Genomic DNA, 20683 nt, shown 5'->3' with positions numbered 1-20683 from the left:
CCGGCTCATCATTGTGGCATGAAGATATGTCATTTCATATGCTTACGCACGCACGCACGCGCCTGCGCACGCCCACATCATAACAAACAGGCCACTTATTTTCGACGCCCGGCGGCGGCACGCAACCCCCCACCGCATGCAGCCCTCCACAAACCACGGCCTCCAGACGCCCGCCCAGCCTAACCCATTAAATACACACGGGCATCCTCGCCTGGCACGGCGGCTGCCAACGCCATACAGGGCCACGAGCCCCCTGCTGCCTGCTTCACGTCAGGGCCTGCGGCCCGCCCCTGCCAGGCGCACACACACACGCACACACATGTGACGTGGCGCAAACGAACACGACATGCTGCGGCGCCCGCAGACACCTGCTCATCACGTGGCGCAGAGCTGCGAGAAGCCGATGTCCCCGGCGCCCAGGTCTTTGGCGGCTCGCTGCAGTCCGAACACCGCCACGCTGACCAGCCCCAGCCCCATCACGCCCGCCAGTGCCAGCACCACAATGGAGGGCCGGCCGCTCCGCCGCACCAGCCCCGCCACCACCAATGTGCCGGCCAGTGCCGCCACCGCGGAGGCCGCCGCGAACACGGCCGCGTACTGTGCGTTGAGCTCGCCGGCAAGGGCCTGCCGGAGGAGGGCACGTGGCGAGCGGGATAGGTGCGGTGTGGTGAAGTGAGGTGAGGTGAGGTGAGGCAAGGCGAGATGAGGTGAGGGAGGCGCGGTGGGGCCAAAGCAGGCAGGGTGGGTGGATGAGGCACCAGGGGCACCGGAGTGGGCGGCGCTATGACGGGGAGGAGAGAGTGCGTGTGCGTGCTCTGTCCTGCAGGTGCGCAGTCGTGCGCCTGTTCACTCACGAATTGCAGCAGGGCGGTGGAGGAGGAGAAGAGGACCATGGCGCCGCTGGTGGCCGCAGTGACCTGTGCGGTGGAGGCACATGAACAGCCGTCTGAAACAAAGCATTCAGCTGCCCTGCCACCCAGCCAACTCTGCCATCAATACACACACACGAAACACGCACACACACGAAACAGACCCCCTACCTGCGGGTGCACGCCCAGGTGCAGCAGTAGCGGCCCCATCACCATGCCGCCGCCCAGACCCAGCATGCCGCCCGTGAGGCCCGCGGCGAAGGTGACCAGCAGTGTCACGAGCGGCGCCGACAGCAGCAGCGCGGCGGCACCGCTGATGACCACCATGCCGTCATCCTCCTGCTCCTCTTCCTCCTCCTCCTCCTCTTTCTCATCATCATCGTTGGCGTGACCAATGCCGCCGCCCTCGCAGTCGCCGATGTCCCTGTTGTTGTCCAGTAGCGCCAAGTCCTTCTCACCCCCGTCCTGCTGGCCCCCGTCCTGCTGGCCCCCGTCCTGGCCCCCGTCCTGCTGGCCCTCCACCGGCGCTGCTGCCAGCAGCTGAGCCTCGGCCCTGCCGCTACCTGGCTGCGGGTGGCCGTCCAGCAGGTGCGGGTGACCCAGCAGGTGTGGCTGGCACAGGTGCATGTCGAGGTGCTGCGACTCGGTTGCCTCCGCGACGGGTCGCGGCGGCGGCCTTGGCGGCCGCGATGCTGGCTTTACCGCTGCCGCTGCCGCTGCCGCTGCCGGTGCCTCCACATCCGCACCCGCATGCATGCATGGTCCCTGGTGCTCAGGTCTGGGGCCGCCAGGGGTGGCACTGCTGCTGCACACAGCCGCGCCGCCACCGATCAAGCCGACGCCATCGACACCGCCACCGGCACTGGCCGCCAAAGCCTTGATGCCGTCTTCGTTCTCGTCATCGCCCGAGGGATCCGGATCCTCTTCTCCTCCCTTCGTGCTGCCGTCCCCAACGGCGCCCTTGACCAGTCCCTTCTCCTCGCCCTCCGCTCCTGCCTGCTTGCCAGGCACCGCCACCAGCTGCTGTCGGTGCTGCGGTGTCTTCACACACGCCGGCCGCCAGCCGCTGGCCCCGGCCAGCAGCCCGGCACACACAGCTGCCATGGCTGCAATCTGGATCGCGAACAGCGCCCACCAGGCCGCACTGCATCGCGCCTGCTCCGACCGCAGGCCCTGGAGCGTCAGGTACACAGCCCACGTGAACACTGCCACCGCTCCGTACGCGCGCGGCACGCGCCGCAGCCCTGCCGCCAAGCCCAAGGCGTAGTCACGTGTGCCGCTGCCCACGTAGAGAAACGGCGCCGCCAGAAGCGACAGCAGCTTTGCGGCTCCGCGCTTGCGCAACGGGCCTTGCTGCTGCTGGGCGGAAATTGTTGCTGGTATGCTACTGCCGACGATGCCTGATGAGGCGACCGCCGGCAATAGCGCCGGCACCGCCATGATGGCGTCGTCTGCCTCCTGGTCCTCTGCTAGAGCTGTCAGGCCGGCTGAAACGCGGCGGAAGTCACTTCCGGCGGCGCTGGGGCGCGCGTAAGGATCTACCGCCGGCAGGGGCGGCATCAGCGCTGTGGTGCCAGTAGTAGCAGCTGCTGCTGCTGCTGGTGTGTGGGGCTGCTGGCGCACCGCGCCCGCAGCCGCCGAGCCGACGGTAATCTGGGTAAGCGAGGAGACGGCCGGTAGGCCGTATAGGCGATTCTGGCATCCCCGCAGCCGAAGTCTGATTCTTGCCCGCCGCCGTACCCGCTCGGGTCCCGGCTGCTTGGTCCGAGTGCGGGGCTGCTGGTGCCGCCGGTGCCGTCGCCGTGGATGCGCACCTGGATGTGCTGAGGGTCGCGAGGAGCGGCGGCAGCTGCACCGCCAGCGGCGGAGGCAGTCGGGCTGAGAGCATGGGGAAGGGATGCCGCCGCAGGCACGCTGGCGGCGCCGCCGCCTGCATTTCGGCCCTCGCGCGACAGCGCGCGGGGCAGGAAGCGATGCCATGCGGCGGCGGCGGCAGGGGCGCTGGGTCCACTGCTGGGTGCATGGGCTGTAGGCGAGGGCGCGATGCCATCTTCCGAGCGCTGTAGGGCAGCAGCGCCCACGCCGCCAGTTCCGTTGGCTGCTGCAACAGCAGTGGTTGCGGCAGCGGCGGTACCAGCAGCAGCAACGGCGGCTGCGGCGCTGCGAGAACCGCGCAGAACGACGTCCCTCGGCGTGGCTGGCACTGCGGAGCTCAGTATTGGCATGAGCACGGCGCCTGCACTGGTGGTCACAACGATGGTGCCGCCGTAAGGAGCGGCGGCGGCGGTTCCAAGGTGGGCGGTGACGGTTGCAGGCCCCCGCGGCGGCGACGGCGGCGGCGGCGGCGGCGGCACCGCTGCGAGCATCAAATCGTCCACGTCTGGACCGCCCTGTGATCAATTCACGATGAAGTGACAGCGGACGTGCATGATGGGTACGTAAGCAAAGTCCATTCCATTGTTGTTTGTTGATTGGTGATGTGCAATCAAGCGTGTGACATGACAAGTCGCCGCCCACACCCCGGCATGACCGCCTGCAGCACCAACGCGACCGCACCCAGCCCCTATCTATCTACCGGTATCTGCGGCCGGTGCACCTGACCGCACGCACCAGCTCGCTCAGTGCATAGATGGATTCCGCCGCACGCGACAGGAAGGTGCTCATCCTCGAGGAGCCGCCGCCCCTGCCGCCGCCGCGCCCTGCAGCACCACCCGCTGCGCCGCCGCCGCCGCTGCCGCCACTAGCAACGGTGCCGCCACTGCCCTGCAGCGGCAGCTGCTGCGCCTTCACAGACGAGGCCCCGACGGCGGCGCTGAAGCCACCCGCAGCCGCTGCTGTCGCAGCCGGCGAGAGCGCCCGCGTGCTGTTGGCCTTGCTGGGCAGGTTGTGGCGGTTGCTGTACTGCAGGTAGTGGCTGTTGCCGAGGCGTCGGGACGAGAAGCGCGAGTACGTGCTGAGGTCGAAGGCGCCGCCGCCTCCGCTGCCGTGTGCAGTGCCGTAGCCGCTGTGGCCGTACCCGCTGTGGCCGTAGCCGCTCTGTCCGTACCCGCTCTGGCCATACCCGCTCTGTCCATGGTGCGAGCGGAGCATGCTACTGGCCCCGACTACTACCGCCCCAGCAGGCAGCACGGTCTGGTGCGGCTGCAGGGAGTGCAGGCCCGGGAGGCCGGTGCGGTGGGCGAATGTGCCGACGGCGTTGACCGCCGCACCCTCAGGAGCTGCAGGGTGCCCAGCCACCACAGCAACGCTATAGCCGCTCACGCCCAGCGCCGCAAAGGCATCATGGTGCGCAAACGGGTTCGGACCCGCGTGTGCCGCCGCGCCCGCCGGAGGCTGGTAGTTGGATTGTCCGGGCGTGGAGTGCTGTCCGTACAGGCTCGCTCCGGGCTGGTAGTACGGCGAAATTGGCATGTGCGAGATGGGTGCCGCGGCATTAGCTCCCAAGGCGTGTCGGTGGAACGTGCCGCGGCTGCCGCGGCGCCGCAGGGTTGCCCCAAAGGACGTGACCGCGGTGAGGCGGGCCGTCTCCTGATCTTGCCCCGAGGCCAGCACTGCTGCTGCGGCGGCCGCCGCTTCCTTTCGGGCCTGCCTCAGCGCCGACTCGTTCTGCCATAGTGTGCGAGCCTGTAAAGCATGATGCGGAGCGGCAGATTTATGCATGCGGTAGGAGAACACGAGAACCAAGCAAGACGTTGGAGGTTGGGGGTGGCGGCCTGGCGGGGTGCACAACAGCCACAACTTATCGTTACATGTGCGGCCCCGCCAAGCACTGGGTACAAACGCCCACGACCATCTCCTTTATTTTAGGCATGCAGGTTTCGCGGAAGGAAAGAGAAGCCGCCACTCGGGCGACTTCTGTCAGGCGCCCTGGACCCACTTTGCCGATTGCCTGGACCACCAGGAAGAACAGCAACAAGATGAGCAGGATGGCCAGGAGCCAACTGGGGAGCACGTGGTTGAGCAACACACCTGCGTGGGAAGACGAGGAGGCGTCAGTCAAAGAGCCTTAGAGCCCCACGTGTCCGGCAGCACCCTGGGGCACGTATGCACGCGATCCCCCATTCCTCCCTCTGTCGAGCCCAGACTTCGAAGCCAACCTACCGAATCCCACTCCGACCAGCAGTACGGGCGTCAGGAGCGCCAGAAGGGGGAAGTCAATGAGTGCCGCCGCGGGGTCGCCCGGGTGTGTGCGGGACAGGTTCAGCGCCAGGCTGGACGCAGCGCCCGCCGCTATGCAGGCCTGAGATAGGGCCGTGCTTGGCTTGAGCGCTGCGGGTTACATGGGGTTTGATTGCGGGGTTAAATGAGACGGGCGGGCAGGGCGGATGCCGTGCGCGTGCGTAGGGTGAGTTTGGCGGGAATGGTGGGTAGCTGCGCGCTGGTTCCCCCACACCCGAGCACAAGCCGCCCGGCCGGGGCTTCTGTTTCTGCAATGACAGGAATGCACGTCGTGCTCACCACCTTGCACGAACCACACTCAGGCTCACACATCACATCGTAGGTGGGTGGGCACCACCGACAGTAGTCCAGCGGTGTCTTGGACTCTTTGCGCGCCTATGCAACCCGCTCACCAAAGCCGATGAGGGCGTTGAAGAGCGGCACGAAGAGCGCCCCACCTCCGACACCAGCGGCATTGGCAACAGCGCCGACCTGTTAACCCGTACGATCGTCACGACGAGCGTCAGCGGTGTGGTTATGCAGGCAAGGACAGGAGGGGTGGCACGTGAGAGGACACGGCCGTCGCTTGCCGTACTGCCGTAGCAAAGATTGCCGACGTGTTGCTGCGAAGCTCGGAGCACGGCAAGGCCGGCAACAAGGAAGTGATGGGGGGGCGGGGCGATGCCGTCGGCGCCGACCCCCTCACTCCCGGAAACAGCGCGTGCGTGCGTGCCTGGACGCGGCCGTAACCAATGCCGCCCTCCTGTCACGCCGTAAGGCGCCGCCACAGCCGCCAGCTCACCAGCACTGCCACGACGAGGCCGATCAAAGTTCGTGGGTCCGCGGTAAACAGACTGTCCACGCCCAGACCGCCGCCAGATTCCTCGTTGGCCCCCATCGGCGTGTGCGCGGTCGCCGGGAATAAGAGCTTAATGTGTCCGTGCAACGAGGGTACTCCTTAGGAAACACTCGGCGCATTGCCTTTGCGACAGGAACGACAAGTTCTCAGCGCATGACTCGAGTGATTGCGCGGGCGCCTGGCGCCCCTAGCCCCAACCGTCGCACACCACTTTCGCGCAAAACATGGGAGCATATTTTGATACAAGTGCTTGTTCCCAACGCGAATGCGGCCACGTCGATAGAGAGAGGCCGGCAGGCCAGCCTGCGACGGTTGGTGAACGGAAATGCGCCGTGTACTGCCGCGACCGCGCACCTGTTCATAGCATATGCGAACATTTTGTAGCTAATGGTGGGCGTCTCGCATAGGAGCCGTCCATAAAAAAATGTCCGTTCGCCCCAGGTCGCCCGCCTCTGTATGTCTGTCGTCCACGATGTCTGTGCCCCTGCAGACAGTACTCGCTCTAAACTTTCTGACGCAATTGAACCACTTGGAGGCATCGACCTCCCTCATTTGTTAGGACTAAGTGTAGGTGGAGACTTCGTCCAGGAGATGGGGTAGTTACGAAACGTGTCAGCCTCAGATTGGAAGTAGTGAGCGCAGCCCACTTTTCTCTTGTGCGGGAAAGACCTTTCCTGTCCATAACTCATCAGTCATCCCGAGCCACGAGCCACATTTTGGCCACTTCGGCCGCTAAATCGCACGCTGGCCATTCCACATGCAAGGCTGCAACACGCCTGTAGCAAGGCCTAACGCATCGTCCCCTCAATGCAGCTTGCACATGCCAGTCCAAGCACGCTCTGCAATATACTACTTGACTGGTGTCATCATCCGTTGGACTTAGTTCCACGACACACATGCAACATGGCACCTACGCACACAAACGGTCTGTCTATGCTCATTCCTTCGCACGCGTATTGCAGGTGCACGCAGCATATGAGTTACGGTACAGTTAAAAAAGTCAACGAGCCGCAACAGTTCTAAACGCACGCACGCGCCAGCAGCAACGTATCTATTTCTTAGGCGCTGGCGGTCGAAGCCTCGCGGGTAGGATGGGTGACTCGCTGGGCTCGGACAACAACGCCAGCGAGTCTTCTGCAGCCAGTCCCGAGCTGCCACCCTTGCCGAACCCCCTTCCGCCCGCTGCCCCGATCCGGCTGGCGTGCTTGCTCAGCGCCGCCGGCTGTGCCGACCCTGGCAGCGGCAGCGACAGCCCATGCACCTGTGGCGGCAGCGCGGAGGAGCCCGGCGACGTGCCCAGCGGGTTGGGCGGCGGCGGCAGCGCCGAGGAGGAGAGCGCGAACGCCGCCGACGCGGCGGCGGAGGCGGCAGCGCCCGCGCGCATGTCCGGCCCCGCCGTAATCTGGCGGTGCATGGCGGCGCTGCTGGTGCCCATGGGTGCCGCCGCGGTGGCGCAGGTGAAAGTCGTCCGCCCCTTGGCCGAGAAGCCGCTGCTCGCCAACGCGCCGCCGTCGTCGGACGGCCCCTTCGGCGGCAGCGCCAGCGCGGCGGGCGGCGGCGGCGGCAGCTGCAGCGCGGGCACGGGGCTGTTGGCGCCGCCCGTCGCCAGCCGCCCCGCCACCGGTCCCGCGGCGCCCATCTGCGAGACCCGCCCGGGGCCGCCCATGCTCCCTGCCGTGCCCGCATTCGACACACGGCCACCCCCGCCTCCACCCCCGGCACCTGACAGCACTGACGTTAGCGTGCTGCCGGTGCCGGCCAGTGAGAGGCGGCCGGGCAGCGTCGCAGCCGCCTCCTCGTCCACACGCCGCACCCCAGCCCCTGCCGCTGACGCCGCAGCCGTCAAGCCCAACGACTTGCGCATAGGCGCGCCCGCCGGATCGTCCCCATCCCCATGCAGGTCGATGCTGCCGCCGTCGTCGTCGCCCGCGGCACTGCCGCCCGCAGCGCTGCCTGCATGGCTGGTGGCGGTGATGCGCCGAGCGGCGGCGATGGTCGCCGTCCTGGGTCCCTGCATTGTGGCCGGCCCGCTTGATTTGGCGCCCACGCTGGCCGCTGGCTTGAGCGAGCCAGTGCCGTTGAAGCCGCCGGCGCCGCTCCCGCCCACCGGGCCTGCGCCATCCCCGCTGGTACCGCTGCCGTTGCCGTTGCCCCCTACGTTGCCCCCACCAGGCCCTCCCCCAGTCTTACTGCTGCTAACGCCCGGCGCGCGACCTGATTTCGCTCCGAGCCCACCCATCGCAGCTGCAGCAAAGCTGGCTGAAGCTGATACGGCGCCTCCTGCTTCCGCGCCTCCCGCTCCCGCTCCTGCTGCTGCTGCCCTCCCTCCCTCGCCTGCTGCTACGGCCGTTGAACACGGGGCCAAGCCGCCTCCCTGCACCTCCGCCAGCGCCTGCGACTTCTGCTGCTGCAGCAGCGACGATGTCTGCTGCTGCAGCGCCTGCGCGGGCGCTTGCTGTGCCTGGTTGGCGGCTGGGTCAGGCCCCCCATGCTCGGGGCCCCGTCACCGGGCCATGCCGGCCGGCGCGAACTTGGCTAGGAGCTCGTGTGATATGATCGAAGCCTGGCTGTGGATGCCGCCGCCAATGCTAGAGGGCTCCAGCTGCAGCTTGGTGGTGCCGCCGCCGCCGCCGCCGTTGAAGGGCGGCAACCGCAGCGTCTGCTCGGCAATGCCCGTCGCGGTGTCAAAGTCGCCTGCGGATTGAAGGATTGGGATGGCGAGCGGCGTGGAGTTGGGAGGGCGTGGCGCGTGGCCCGGCGTGTTTGGTCTTCTGAGCCCATCTGGTTGCGAGGAATGCCTGTTGCGTGCGGCACATGGCCAAGGCTTGCCCTGGTATGAACGCGTTTGCGTGCGCCGGCCCAACTTACCTTGTGTGAACAGCACCACCCACACCTCCTCCAGGGGCGGCTGAGCGAACTGCAACACCTCCAGCGACACCTGCACGCCGAACATAACAAGAAACGAGCAGGGCAGTACCGGTCGGTACCATTGACGCTGGTGTGTGTGTATGCCTGGGGGCGGGGCCGCAACGGCGCATTCATGCCACGCCGCGTTGGCACGCCCGCCTCCTTCCAAAGCCGCCTGCGCCTGCACCCCCACCGTCCCGCCATCCCTGCACCCGTGCAGCCCCTCCCCTGCCCTGCCTCTGCCCCTCTTCCTCTGTCCCCTCCCCCCCCCTTTTGCATTTCCGTGACTGGGTGGGCTTTCTGATGATTATGGGAATTCTCTTTGGGCCCGGGCACATAACCCCCCCCCCAAAGCTCCCTACCTCTGTGGCGTCCTTGAAGGGGTACGCGTACACTCCGGTGGAGATGGCGGCGAACGCCACGCAGCGCACCCCCAGCTCCTGCGCCTTGGTGAGGCTGTTGCGGTATGCGTTGGTCAGGTCGCGTTTGCACTCCATCTCACGCTCCTTGGCGTACACAGGGCCGCAGGTGTGGATGATGTACTCGGTGTTGAAGTTGTAGCCCCTGGGCGTTGGGAGGTGGGAGGCGGGTGGAGGCGTGGGGTGTGGAGGCACACGGGGCCGGTGAACGCGGGGAATGATGGGGTCATTGATTCCCAAGCCCGATTGGGAAGGCAAGCACCATCAGGGAAAGTCCAGTGAAATAGAACGAGAATGGTCTATGCCACCCGTGTAAATGGCGCTGAGCAGTGGCAGGCTCCCAGCGGATAAACAATGCTGGCATGCACCAGGGCCGGCCCAGTGGCCGTAACCCAAGCCCAAGCTCTCACTTTGTCACCACCGCCTCTCCCGTAGGACAGCGGATGCCCGGCCGCACTTCCGGCTTGCCCAGACACTCCTTGGCGAGGTCTGGCCCCGCCTTGGCATGAATCACTGCGAGCCGAACAAGGTTGTGGCGTTGTGAGTGGATGAACGAGTCTTGCGGGGTAACACGCTGGCACGGTGCCCGGCAAACTTACTTCCATCCACGCCACCACCTCCACAAAGCCGTTGGTTAGCTGCAAAGTATTGCGAAAGCGTAAATCAGCGGCCCGCGCGAGGGTTCACCGAGGGTTCACGCATTCGATGTGTCCATGAAGGCGCGCCTGGGTTGATGTCTTTGCCTGGCACGCACCTGCGTTAACAACTGCAATAGGCCGAACCTGGTCCGCCCCTCGCTCCGCTTGCATTTTCGGCCAGTCTGGAATGCTGCCCTTGCAAATGATAAGCTTCGGCCCTGCTTCTAACTGGTACTCCTTCTTCACGACTGCGTTTGCTGCTGATGCCATTTGTGACTCTAGCGAGCGCACGCCCTGCGTGCTGAAAATTTAGTAGTGCCAGAAGTTGGGCGAGGTCGCTCAGAGACGCTCCAAGAGCACGTTTGTACGGAAGTAGATAGCTTGCATAACCAGAGCTACAAGAAGGAACACAGACCTGGTGCCCGTTCATACCCCATGCCCCAACCCGATGCCCTGGCCAAAGCCCTGGCCCCGAGCTCCTGCTCCTTCCTGCTGTGGAAGTCCTTCCGTGTGCAACCACTATGCGTTTGCCGAAATGCTTGGTAGGAATCAAGCATTTCAGGGCTACGTTAGAATCCTCTCTCCTTATTCTACGGACCTGACCGGAGGCCACGAGCGCCAGGAAGCCGTTTACACTTGCAGCCTTGCAAGCCCCGCCTTGCTTGCCCTTCGCACGACATACGTACCACACTGTTGTCGCGAGCCACCCCTCCCGTCACCGTTTGCACTGGTGAAGCCACCTGTGTGCGCCTATGCACGTACCCCTTCCGCATACCGCTGCATCACATCACGACACACCTAGGTCACGACCATCCCTAGCCGTAGCGAAACATTAATGCGGCCTAAACGAGCACAGCTCCGTCATTTGTCACAGTTTTAGTAGCTGCAGCCTCTCGGCCGCGTAACGCAGATGGCGTCCCTGCCACGCCGGGCCGTCGGCCCTGCCCCTGCGGTTCTCCACACGCTGACCATGCCCACTGCCATGCCTACTAGCGCTTGAATCAGTCACACCTCTTTGTACCTGAAGCGGTCCTGCTGCACCCCTCCTGCACACACCGCTGCAAGCCAGCTACATGAACCGGGTGTTCGTACAGCCTGTGCCCTGCGCTAAAGCGCACGGGCCAAGCCCGCCACAGCGGCAGTGCAATGCCGCAGCTCTGCAGCCGCTGACAGCTCGCTCGCTCTGCTCCCTCGCCCAGCGGCCGCTCGCCGCCGCTCGCGACCGTTGTGCGCGTTTGCATCACCACTACCTGCACCGCCGCCATTTGCTCCGGTGCCAAAGCTGCTGCCCCGCTAGGCGGGCGCGGGCGCGGCAAAGCGCAGCTCCTTCTCCAGGAAGGCAAAGGATGCGGCGCCGTCGCCCTCCGACAGCACGTCCGGCACCGGGATGCCGCCGTACAAGTCCTGTAGGGTTGAGCCAAGACGTGGTGGCGACACATGAGACGCAGGAACGGTAAACAATGCACGGTAAGCGGTGCACGACAAGCCGCCTTGCGGGTCTGGCGGCCATTTGCGCATGTGTTTCCGAGCATGACAAGACGTAGCTGGGGCACGACGCTGACCTTGTCGTCCATGTTGGCGAGTAGCTCCGCCGCCTGGAAGGGCAGGCTGGAGTCGTCGTCCAGGAGGAACGAGTGCGACGTGCTGCTGTTGCTGTCCACCATGGCCTGCTTCATGCGCCCCAGCACCTCGGGCGATACCTGCGGAGGGCCGAGGTTCAGGTTTCATGTGTAAGGCGGCGCGCATGCAAGCGATCGAACTCATCAGTGCCTCACAAGCCGCGACGGCTAAACAACATACAGGCGCATTCACAGCAGCACAGATGAACAGGCGGCGGGTCTCACCGTCTCCGTGTTGTACTTGTCGTCCCAGTACATGGTGGAGATGCGGTACAGCTGCTGGATGGACAGCACCGGGCACAGGTCGCTCGTGATCTCCTCCAGGCTCTTCTTGGGCTTGTTGCCGATCACCAGGAACGTCACCGCCTGCCGCAGGAACTTGAGCTCCTCCCACGAGTCCGCGATGTAGTCCGCGCCCGCGCCGTTGATCCAGTGCGCCACCTGCTCCAGCCCCGTCTTCACGTACTCGCCGTTGCTGAACGAGCAGCACTCGCGGCGCAGCAGCAGCTGGTTGAAGAGCTGCACGTTGACGAAGCGGAAGAGCTGCTTGAACAGCGCCTGTGCGGTGGGGGAAAAGCAGTGCCGGGCAAGTAGCTTAATGTGTTGAGACGCAGGGGGGCGTAGACACGCGGTGCCCACGACACAAGACAGCACGTCTTGTGGCGGCGGCCGGAGCCAAGCTCTTACCTGCACCAGCACCTTCGGCACGTTGTTGCTCTTCACCGTCGCGAGCAGCGTGTCGAACACGTGCAGGATGTCCGTCCACGACTTGTGCGATTGCTGGCCCGCAGCGCCCGCAGCCGCCTTGTCCGCGCCAGCCGGCGCCGCGGCGCCGGGGCGCGCGGCGGTGCGGCCGTGCTGCTTGGGCGTGTGGATGCAGTTGCTGAGCATGGGCGAGATCTCGCGGCGCACGTTGTCACGGATCATGGGGAAAATCTTCTGCACGAACGCGTCCAGCTGCTGCTTGAACAGCAGCGCCGGGTACTTGGCCTCCACCTGCTTGAAGCCACCTGCATAGAGCATCGGCAGTCGCTTGAATTACAGAAACATCGAGAATAGCACTGTACGGAAGCTCTGCGATAAGCACGCGAATGCAGAGCAGCAGCGTGTCGCCGCACCCGGTACACGAGCCCGCGAGCTCACTCACCCACGCCGCCGCCGTGGATGGACGCCTCTGCGTGCGCCAGGCCGCTGGGTGAGGCGCCGCTGCGACTGCCGAACATGGCGCCGAACACCGAGCGCGTGGCGTTGGCGACCGTGGCGGAGGCGCCGGTGGCGCGCGCCTTGCTCAGGCCGCCCGACGCCGGCTTGATGTTCTTGTTGAGCATGTGCAGCAGCGTGACGGTGTTGGACAGCCAGTAGGCGAGGCAGTTGTTGTCCTCTTGCCCCTTCTCCACCTGCTGGCCGACGACGGACACGATGCGGTCGAAGATGGCGGTGCGGTCGGCCTGGAACGCGCGCGAGTGGAGGCAATACCTGTGGGAGGCAATGGGAACCCAGACCTCAGTGCCATCTCACATCAGAAGGACATCCATCAAGCCGGCCCACGACTGAACCTTGCAGTCTTCAGCACGCCTCATGCCACCCACCGGAAGATGACGATCGCCGCCACGGGACGCCCCTTGTGGAAGCCCATGCCCGGCACCACACCCTCCGGCAGCCCCGTGCCGCTGGGTCCGGCGGTGGGCAGCGGCGCCATGAGCGCGTTGAGCAGCTTGTCCTCCTCCGCCTTCCGCTTCTCCGCCAGCATCGCCACCTGTTTGAGCTGCGCCTCGCGCATGCGGCGGTCCGCCTCGCTCTCGGGCGTGGGGTGAGCGCCCGGCACACCGCTGATGCTTGGCGTCCTGTGGGAGCAGGCGTTGGTGGTACGTAATGACGTCACCGAATGATGCGTGGCCATGGCCTCTGTGCGCAGGTAGTGTTTAGTGCAGAGGCTGCAGCTAGGGGTACAGCTGGATAGCTCACCGCATCTCCTCGCCCTCGCCGCGTGGCCGAACCGGCGCGCCGTCCTTGAACAGGCCGCTGATGTTGTCCGCCATGTTGCGCGCGACGCCTGAAAGCAGAGCACCACACACAGCGTTGGCAAGAAATTCCAGCGGAAACCGAAGCACCGCCGTTACATACTCAGGACGTGGCACAGGTTCCGCGCACACCGCAATGCCAGATTTCAGTCGGGGAAGTGTGCTCACCTGGCGCGTTCGCCTGCAGCTTCTGCAGCATGCTCTGCATGGTGCTGGCAGCCGAGGTGGGTGGCACGTGCGCGCCGGCCGCTGCTGCGGGGCCCGGGGAAGCCGCGGCGGTGGCGGACTGCACGGCCTGCACCGCTGCCGCGGCGCTCGCCGCAGCAGTGGCCGCGGCAATCTCGCGATCCTTGGACTGCAGGTGCCAGGCGCATGGCGTGGAAGGCTTGTCAGTGGGATATGGACACCACCAGCTTCTGAGGCGCCGCAGCACAGGGCCACAAAGCCTACAAGACTGTGCCCATGCATGCCCACGAACCAGCACGCACCCACAGCACCCACATACGTACACACACGCACCTGCAGCGCCTCGCTCTGCTTGGACATGAGGTCCTCCAGCTCCAGCACCCGCCCGCGCGCCTCGTCGCGCTGCGCGCAGGCGTTTTGCAGGCGCGTGATGAGGTCGGACTTCATCTCGTGGAACTTCTTGTCGATCTGGCCGCGCTCGTTCATGAGCTGGCCGATGTAGTCCTGCGCCTTCTTCAGCGCGGTGGCCATCTCCGCCGTCTTGGCCTTGGCGGCCTCCTCCGACGCCGTCATGCGCTCCTTGATTCCGCGCAGCTCCTCGTCCAGCTTCTCCCGGTTCACGGTCTCCGCCGCCAGCGCCGCCGTGGCCTCCTCCAGCTTGCCGCGGCTCACCACCTCCAGCTCCGCCTTCATCTCCTCCACGCTGCGCTCCAGATCCGCGCGGGCCGCCAGCTCGGCCTTGACCTGCATCGCCGCAACACACGAAGCGTGAGTGAGCATCCACAACCACAGCTTACACATGTCCGCGCCAAGCCCATTGCGATTCCATGCACCGCATCGCAGCAGCAGAGAGGCGACACGCCGGCCGGCCAATGCCGCCCCATACCTGCAGGCCCTGTCCGCCCCCAAACCGGTATGCATAGCACAACAGGTGCACAATAAATGCATAGCACCACAAGCTGTCACGCACCTGCTGGCGCAGCTCGTTGCGCTGGTTCTGCACCGTCTCCAGCATGCTCTGCAGCTCCGCCACCTTGGTCTCCAGCGCCTTCTTGTCCTCCAGCAGCTTGGTGCCCTCGCGCGCCTGCTGCCGCAGCGAGCGCAGCGCCTTGCGCGCCACCTTGACGCGGTGCGCGCTCTGGATGGCGATGGCCGCCTTGCGCGTCTGCTGGTAGTCGCGGCGCGCCTGGAAGCCGCGCCAGCGCTTCTGGATGGTGATGGCGGCGCGCACGCGGCGCAGCTGCGTGAGGCGCTGGCGCGCGTTGCGGCCGCGGAACATGGACTGCACCGCCATGATGAGGCGGCGCTGCTCCAGATAGGTGGTGCGCGCCGTGTAGCCGCGCCACAGCCGCTGCGGGGTGATGGATTGCAAGCAGGGAGAGGTTAAGGCGGTGCCAGCCGGGCCTGCGCCCATCACAGGGCCAACCAGAGCAAGGCGCGGAAAGGCAGCCTGCAGCGACAGCGGCGGCCCAGGCGGCGGCGCACCTGGATGGTGAGCGCGGCCTTCTCGCGGCGCATCTGCGACGTGAGCTTGCGCGCGGCCCAGGCGCGCATGGCGCACTGGATGGTGAGCACCGCGGAGCGCGCCGCGATGAAGTGGCGCCGCGCGAGCGCGCCGCGGGCGAAGCGCTGGATGGTGATGGCGGCGGCGTTGAGCGTGTCCGTGCGCATCTTGTCCAGCTGGGCCATCTGGCCGGCACGCATGAACACCTGCGCGTGCAGACAACAGTATGTGAGATCATGTCACAGAAAGGCTGAGACACGACGTGCCTGTACGCTGGCCACCATACCGCTGTCAAAGAGGGGCGGTTCGCACCTTGGACAGACCCAGCTGGTAGCCGCCCACGTTCGTCTTGGCCAGGATGGCCTTGGTGATGGCCTTATCGTCCGCGTCCGTCTTGAGCAGGTCGGGCGCCAGCTGCCAGAAGTGGTCCACGAACTCGCCGTAGGGGCGCTTGGAGGGGAAGCCGGCGCAGCTGATGCGCACCGCCTCCATCACACCGCCGCACTTGAGCTGGTGCAGCACGTTCTTGTTCTCGAACACGCTCGGCTGCGTGGTCACGACATCGGGCAGCGTCGGGACTAGCATTTTGAGCTGTTGGGCCAAGCAGGAAAATAGGGATCGACAGACCAGCACACGCATGGGTGCACCGCCGCCCCCGAATGCGCCCACCTGCGCGCTCTCGTTGGGCTTGATGCAGCGGATGTAGTGCGGCTCCATGGCGTGCAGTTGCACCATCAGCTCCGCCAGCTGCTTCTTGAACTGGCTGCCCACCGAGTTGAACTTGGTGCCCTTGGTGGCGCCGCCGCGGCGGCCGGGCGCCGGCGGCGCCGAGTCCGCATCCGCCGCGGCCTCCGCGAACAGCTGCGCGGTGAAGGACTGGGTGGAGGCGCACAACAGCGCCTGGTGCTCAGGCACCACAAAGTCCTTGTTCTTGTCCAGGAAGTTGGCGGTGTCGTACTTGACGGGGCCGGCGTAGTGGTCGATGATGAACTGCGGGGGTTGGGAGGTGTGGTGTTGTTACAACAATGAGATGCGGACGTGGTAAAGCAGTGCACGCGGCAGGGCAGGGGCGGCGGCAGCGTGCAGCTCACCTGCGTGACGGACGTCTTGGGCTTGCTGAAGCGGCGCGAGTCCTTGCAGGTGCCGGAGGTGTACAGCTTCTCCGCAAAGTCCTTGCCCTTGGCCTCCACGAAGCTGCAGGCGGGGCCGCAAAGCACCAAGTGTCAGAATCCTCTCTGCCCGTCCAGAGGCTACGTCAAACGACAGCCCTGTCCTTGTTATCTTGCCTCTATTCGCCCCATGGCCGGCGTGACGACACACCCACTTCTTATCGCATGATCCTTGCCCGGCATCTCGATCCATAGCCTCCTTCTATGTCGCTGCCCGCCGGTACCCACAGCCTGCCAGCGCCCGCCCGCCAGCCACAGCCCTTGGCCCGCGCCCACGCTTCCGCCAACCCGGTCCACTCTGCTCCGCAGCACGCACCGGCAGACCTCATCCAGCAGGTCCAGGATACCCAGCTTGCCCTCAATCAGGTCCAGCACGTCCTGGGGTCATTCGGGGAAGACGGTGTCAGCTACGTTTGTGAAGATAGCGGCGGGACATCATGGCCCCTCCTCAGTGCTCCCCGCATCGGCTGACCGTCGCTCGCCCGCCCAAACCAGAGCCCCCGGGCACAAAGGTTAAACTGCAATCAAGGTAACAAGCCGCTGCGGTTTCCTGCCCGCCGCCCCCCAGCAGCCCTCACTGCGCCCTCCCCACCCCGCATGCAGCCGCACCTGGTTGTCCACGAACTCGATGTAGCTCCAATCGATCTGCTCGCGCTCATACTCCGCCTGTGTGCAACGACATGCGTCCCGTGCCGGCCCGGTTGCTACAGAGTACAGACGCTCTTGAGCATGCCGGGCATGCCCAGACCGCCGAACACAGGCAGCCGCGCAAACCCAGTGTGCCCCGCCGCCCGGCCCCGCGCCATCCTCCCCAGGCTCCACGCGCTGCCCCGCCCCCACCTGCTCCATCTTGAACACGTGCTGGTTGAAGTGCTGCTGCAGCTTCTCGTTGGCCAGGTTGATACAGAACTGCTCAAAGTCGTTGTACTGGAACTGCTCGAAGCCGTAAATGTCCAGCACACCCACGCTCGCCGCGCAGTTCCTGTGCGACCGGAGACCGGCAGGCGTCAGACAACCGTCCTGCATCCCGCTGCGCTCCTGATCGCATCAACCCATGTGCTCAGGTCATTGCGTTCTAACAGCCGCCCTTTGCCCAGCCTCAAACGTAAAGCCCCCAACCTAGTCCCTCTCCTTGCTGCCCATCCGTCATGCCGCAGCTTAACAAGCCGCGTACTCCCGACCCGGTAGTCCTGCCTACGCCGTCACGTGGCTCCATCCCTGCCCTCCCTCGCCCACCCCCATCCCTTTCCTCCCCCGCTCCCCCATCACGCACTTGTCCTCGCCGATGGCCGAGTTGATCATGCCCACCAGCCAGTCGAACATCTTTGCGTAGATGATCTTAGCCAGCGAGTCGCGCGTCTCGCCAGCCGCGCGCGCGTCCAGCGGCGACACGATGGGCCCCTCCGGCGTCTGGCGCACGCGCGTGGTCAGCGCCTTGCGCAGCCCCTCCTTCTCCACGCCCAGCAGCGCAGCTGTGTAGCGGCGTGGAGGACAGGGCGTCGGCATAGCAATCGTACGGAGCGGCGAAAGCCCGAGCCGTGTCTCCCCAATGTTTGGCTACCAAGCTCCCGCCCGTTCGCGATGGCATCTTGTCCCGTCCTTCAACTTTGCCTGCGGTCCCTGTCTCCTCCCTTCGCCTGCCTTCTTGGGCAACCCTGCGCGCCACCCTCCTCACCAACCCTCGAAACATGCCCTCCGCCCCCCTCCCGTGCCTCTGCTCAACTCCGCGCCAGCGCCCTCCTCGCACTGCTGCCCTCTTCCCATCCCTCACCCGTGGCGTCCAGCTCGTCCTCCGTGGCGGGCGTCACCAGCGAGCTGTCCTCCGGCCCGGCGCTGGTGTTACATGACATAGGAGCAGCACGTCAGCACCACAACGTGTCGGGAGATTCATAACCGCGCTGTCGCCCGAGCTCAGCGCAGTCCTTGCCCTGCACGCGCCGTGGCCCCGTTCCCGTCTCCACCCCATGTGCCCTTCAGGCCTCTCCGGATGTGAGCACGCCCACCTGAATTGGATGTTGCCCAGGTGCAGGATGGCCGCTACGGTCCGGAAGATGGCGTCCTGGTCCGCGGTGGGGATGCCCACGCGCTCCATGGCGTAGATGGTGCGCTGCAGCGACGCAAGGAGACACGTGGACCGAGGCAGCTACACCCAACTCAAACGCAGTGTGCGCCATGGGACCGGTCCAGGCCGCACAAGCGTCAGACGAGCGAACCCATGCCCCTTCATACACTCGCCATCCCACTGGCACACCCGTGCGCCCAGGCCCCGTGTCCGCACCTTGAAGTCCTCCGCGTTGTCGGTGCCGGGCAATTGAAAGCAGGTGGACTGGTTCAGGTAGCGGTACTCCTGCGCCGTCTTCAGCCGCCACTGCGTCCGCTGCTCCGCGCTGGCACCGTCGGTCAGCTGCACGCACCGCACATCCACATATGTAAGACCGCCAGGTCCATAGTCAGGCTCGAAGCGGACCACTGCTGCGCCCTAGAAGACCCAGATCCAGTCCCTGTTTGCGCCCAAACCCGTTGCTCTGGCCTGCAAGCCCATTCTGTGCTTGCCGCAACCCCCAGAAGCCCCCGTCGCTGCTGCTCCCGCCGCTGCTGCCCCTGCGCGGACCTGGTAGAAGATGTGGTAGTTGCGCTCGGGGTTGTTGATGGCCACCACGCGCGAGCGCTCCAGCAGGTAGGTGCGGATCGCGGCGCCGCTGATGACGCCCTTATCGTTGAAGTTAATCTCCACATACTTGCCGAAGCGCGAGGAGTTGTTGTTGCGCGTCGTCTTGGCGTTACCGAACGCCTCCAGCAGCGGGTTCGACTCCAGCACCTGCCCACACGCGCACACGCCGCTTCAGGCTCGGTCACGAGGATTGCCACCCCGGTACCAAACCCCTGACCCTCAGCGTTCGGTGCCGTGTTTGCTGGTAGACTGAACCACGCCTGCGTTGCACGCCGAGCGCCCCCCCCCACCAACACACTTCCACAGCACTTGGACGTCACCACCCCATCCACCGCTTCTATAGCTCTCCTCCAACACCTGAGCTCTTGGTGCCTCCCACCCCTGCTGCCGTGCCCATACCCACGCCACCGCGTATGCTGCCCCGCACCTCGCACCTGCTCCTCCACGCTGCGGCCGCTGCCGGTCGCCTCGCCCGCGTCCGTGTAGCCTCCCATGTACGCGAGGTACTTCATGATTAGCTTGCTGGTCTCCGTCTTACCGGCACCGGACTCGCCGCTCACCTACACGCGGTGCAGGCGCACAGCGCGTTAGCCGGCACGTCCGCAGGTCACGCTGCGCAACTTGGCTGCGCAATATGGCGCAGCTATGCGCGCGCGGGAACTGCACTCATGCAAGCGTCTCGCAGCATCCCTTTCAAAGGAAAGGCAGCCGAAGAGCCTTATGCCAGCGCTGCGGTGGCCACGTGCCGTTGCCCTAGGCAAGAACCACTGGTCAAGGCCCCACATTCCTTTTAGAGAGTCCATCAGCAAACCCCACTACCCCCCATACCCCGGGGCGTTACCCCATGGTCCTCCACGCCTGCCCTGCCACGCACCAGGATGCTCTGTCCTTTCCCCTCCTTGCGCATCTGGCGATACGCAGCGTCTGCTATAGCGTACACGTGCGGTGCGTAGTCGCCAATTTCCACGCCGCGGTATTGGTTCATCATGTGCTCCCCATAGAGGTGAGGCAGGGCCGCGAAGGGGTTGATGGCGATGAGAATCGTCCCCGTGTAGGTGTAGATGTCATCGTACGCATAGCGCGTGTTCAAGTTCCACAGCACAGCGGGCTCGTGCAGATAGGAGAGCGTCGTCATGTCCTGCATCCCCGAAGAAGAAGATGGTGCAACAGGCGTTGGTTCCCTCGCATAAACCCCGCCGCCTGCGCCGATTGCACTCCCAAGAGATAGACAGCCCACTCACATCCACGCCACGGTTGTTGTGCGGGTTCTGCAACGGCGCGTCCTCCGACTTGCACTTGACCTCCGCGCCAGAGGCCTCTGCCTTCACCACGAGGAAGTCATCCTCCACCTTGATGACCTCTCCTTTGATCCATGCCTCCTTTTCCTCCTTGATCCAGACCTTGCTGCCCACGGTGTGAACGATGGCGCTGCCGTCTGCTGCCATGTTAGCGAGATGCACCTAGGCCGGCAAGAATTGATGCTATGGGGGCGCGAAGCCCCCTAGGTAAACAGCTTCAACAGCGAGGAGCGGGCTCAAGGCGGGCAAACGATCGAGAGAAGATGGCTGTAGTTCGCGTTATTGTCGTCTTGGCCCTAGTTCCTGTAACTGCTAAATACCTAGGTAAGCTTCTAGCCACAGTCATCTGCGGTAGCTTGGGCAGA

General features: G+C 65.3%; 4 protein-coding genes across 4 annotated transcripts; all 4 read right to left on the bottom strand.

The window, feature by feature from the left end:
- Nucleotides 1-22: 22 nt before the first annotated feature.
- On the bottom strand, nucleotides 23-6234 carry CHLRE_16g658750v5 (uncharacterized protein). Its single transcript, XM_043070946.1, has 9 exons — nucleotides 5830-6234; nucleotides 5441-5519; nucleotides 4971-5138; nucleotides 4747-4838; nucleotides 3480-4493; nucleotides 2684-3259; nucleotides 1041-2522; nucleotides 855-917; nucleotides 23-624 (listed from the first exon to the last, which is right to left on the bottom strand). The coding sequence occupies exons 1-9, from the start codon at nucleotides 5923-5925 to the stop codon at nucleotides 376-378; spliced, it is 3819 nt and encodes a 1272-aa protein (XP_042915588.1). The 5' UTR covers nucleotides 5926-6234; the 3' UTR covers nucleotides 23-375.
- Nucleotides 6235-6282: 48 nt separating this feature from the next.
- Nucleotides 6283-8304, bottom strand: CHLRE_16g658725v5 (uncharacterized protein). Its single transcript, XM_043070945.1, has one exon. The coding sequence runs from the start codon at nucleotides 8123-8125 to the stop codon at nucleotides 6938-6940; it is 1188 nt and encodes a 395-aa protein (XP_042915587.1). The 5' UTR covers nucleotides 8126-8304; the 3' UTR covers nucleotides 6283-6937.
- Nucleotides 8305-8352: 48 nt separating this feature from the next.
- CHLRE_16g658700v5 (uncharacterized protein) lies at nucleotides 8353-10224 on the bottom strand. The gene is made up of 6 exons (XM_001697795.2): nucleotides 9967-10224; nucleotides 9812-9850; nucleotides 9623-9725; nucleotides 9156-9357; nucleotides 8755-8824; nucleotides 8353-8580 (listed from the first exon to the last, which is right to left on the bottom strand). The coding sequence occupies exons 1-6, from the start codon at nucleotides 10118-10120 to the stop codon at nucleotides 8390-8392; spliced, it is 759 nt and encodes a 252-aa protein (XP_001697847.2). The 5' UTR covers nucleotides 10121-10224; the 3' UTR covers nucleotides 8353-8389.
- Nucleotides 10225-10468: 244 nt separating this feature from the next.
- Nucleotides 10469-20654, bottom strand: CHLRE_16g658650v5 (uncharacterized protein). The gene is made up of 25 exons (XM_043070944.1): nucleotides 20262-20654; nucleotides 19895-20158; nucleotides 19455-19580; nucleotides 18961-19167; nucleotides 18628-18753; nucleotides 18353-18456; nucleotides 18121-18182; nucleotides 17623-17821; nucleotides 17190-17331; nucleotides 16959-17015; nucleotides 16666-16727; nucleotides 16272-16374; nucleotides 15850-16170; nucleotides 15493-15726; nucleotides 15162-15386; nucleotides 14647-15027; nucleotides 14010-14420; nucleotides 13659-13845; nucleotides 13435-13522; nucleotides 13059-13313; nucleotides 12617-12945; nucleotides 12157-12479; nucleotides 11695-12027; nucleotides 11413-11550; nucleotides 10469-11254 (listed from the first exon to the last, which is right to left on the bottom strand). The coding sequence occupies exons 1-25, from the start codon at nucleotides 20463-20465 to the stop codon at nucleotides 11144-11146; spliced, it is 4992 nt and encodes a 1663-aa protein (XP_042915586.1). The 5' UTR covers nucleotides 20466-20654; the 3' UTR covers nucleotides 10469-11143.
- Nucleotides 20655-20683: the final 29 nt, after the last annotated feature.

The sequence above is a fragment of the Chlamydomonas reinhardtii genome, chromosome 16 (assembly GCF_000002595.2).
Source record: "Chlamydomonas reinhardtii strain CC-503 cw92 mt+ chromosome 16, whole genome shotgun sequence".
Lineage (NCBI taxonomy): Eukaryota > Viridiplantae > Chlorophyta > Chlorophyceae > Chlamydomonadales > Chlamydomonadaceae > Chlamydomonas > Chlamydomonas reinhardtii.
This window is presented reverse-complemented; position numbering and strand designations above follow the sequence as displayed.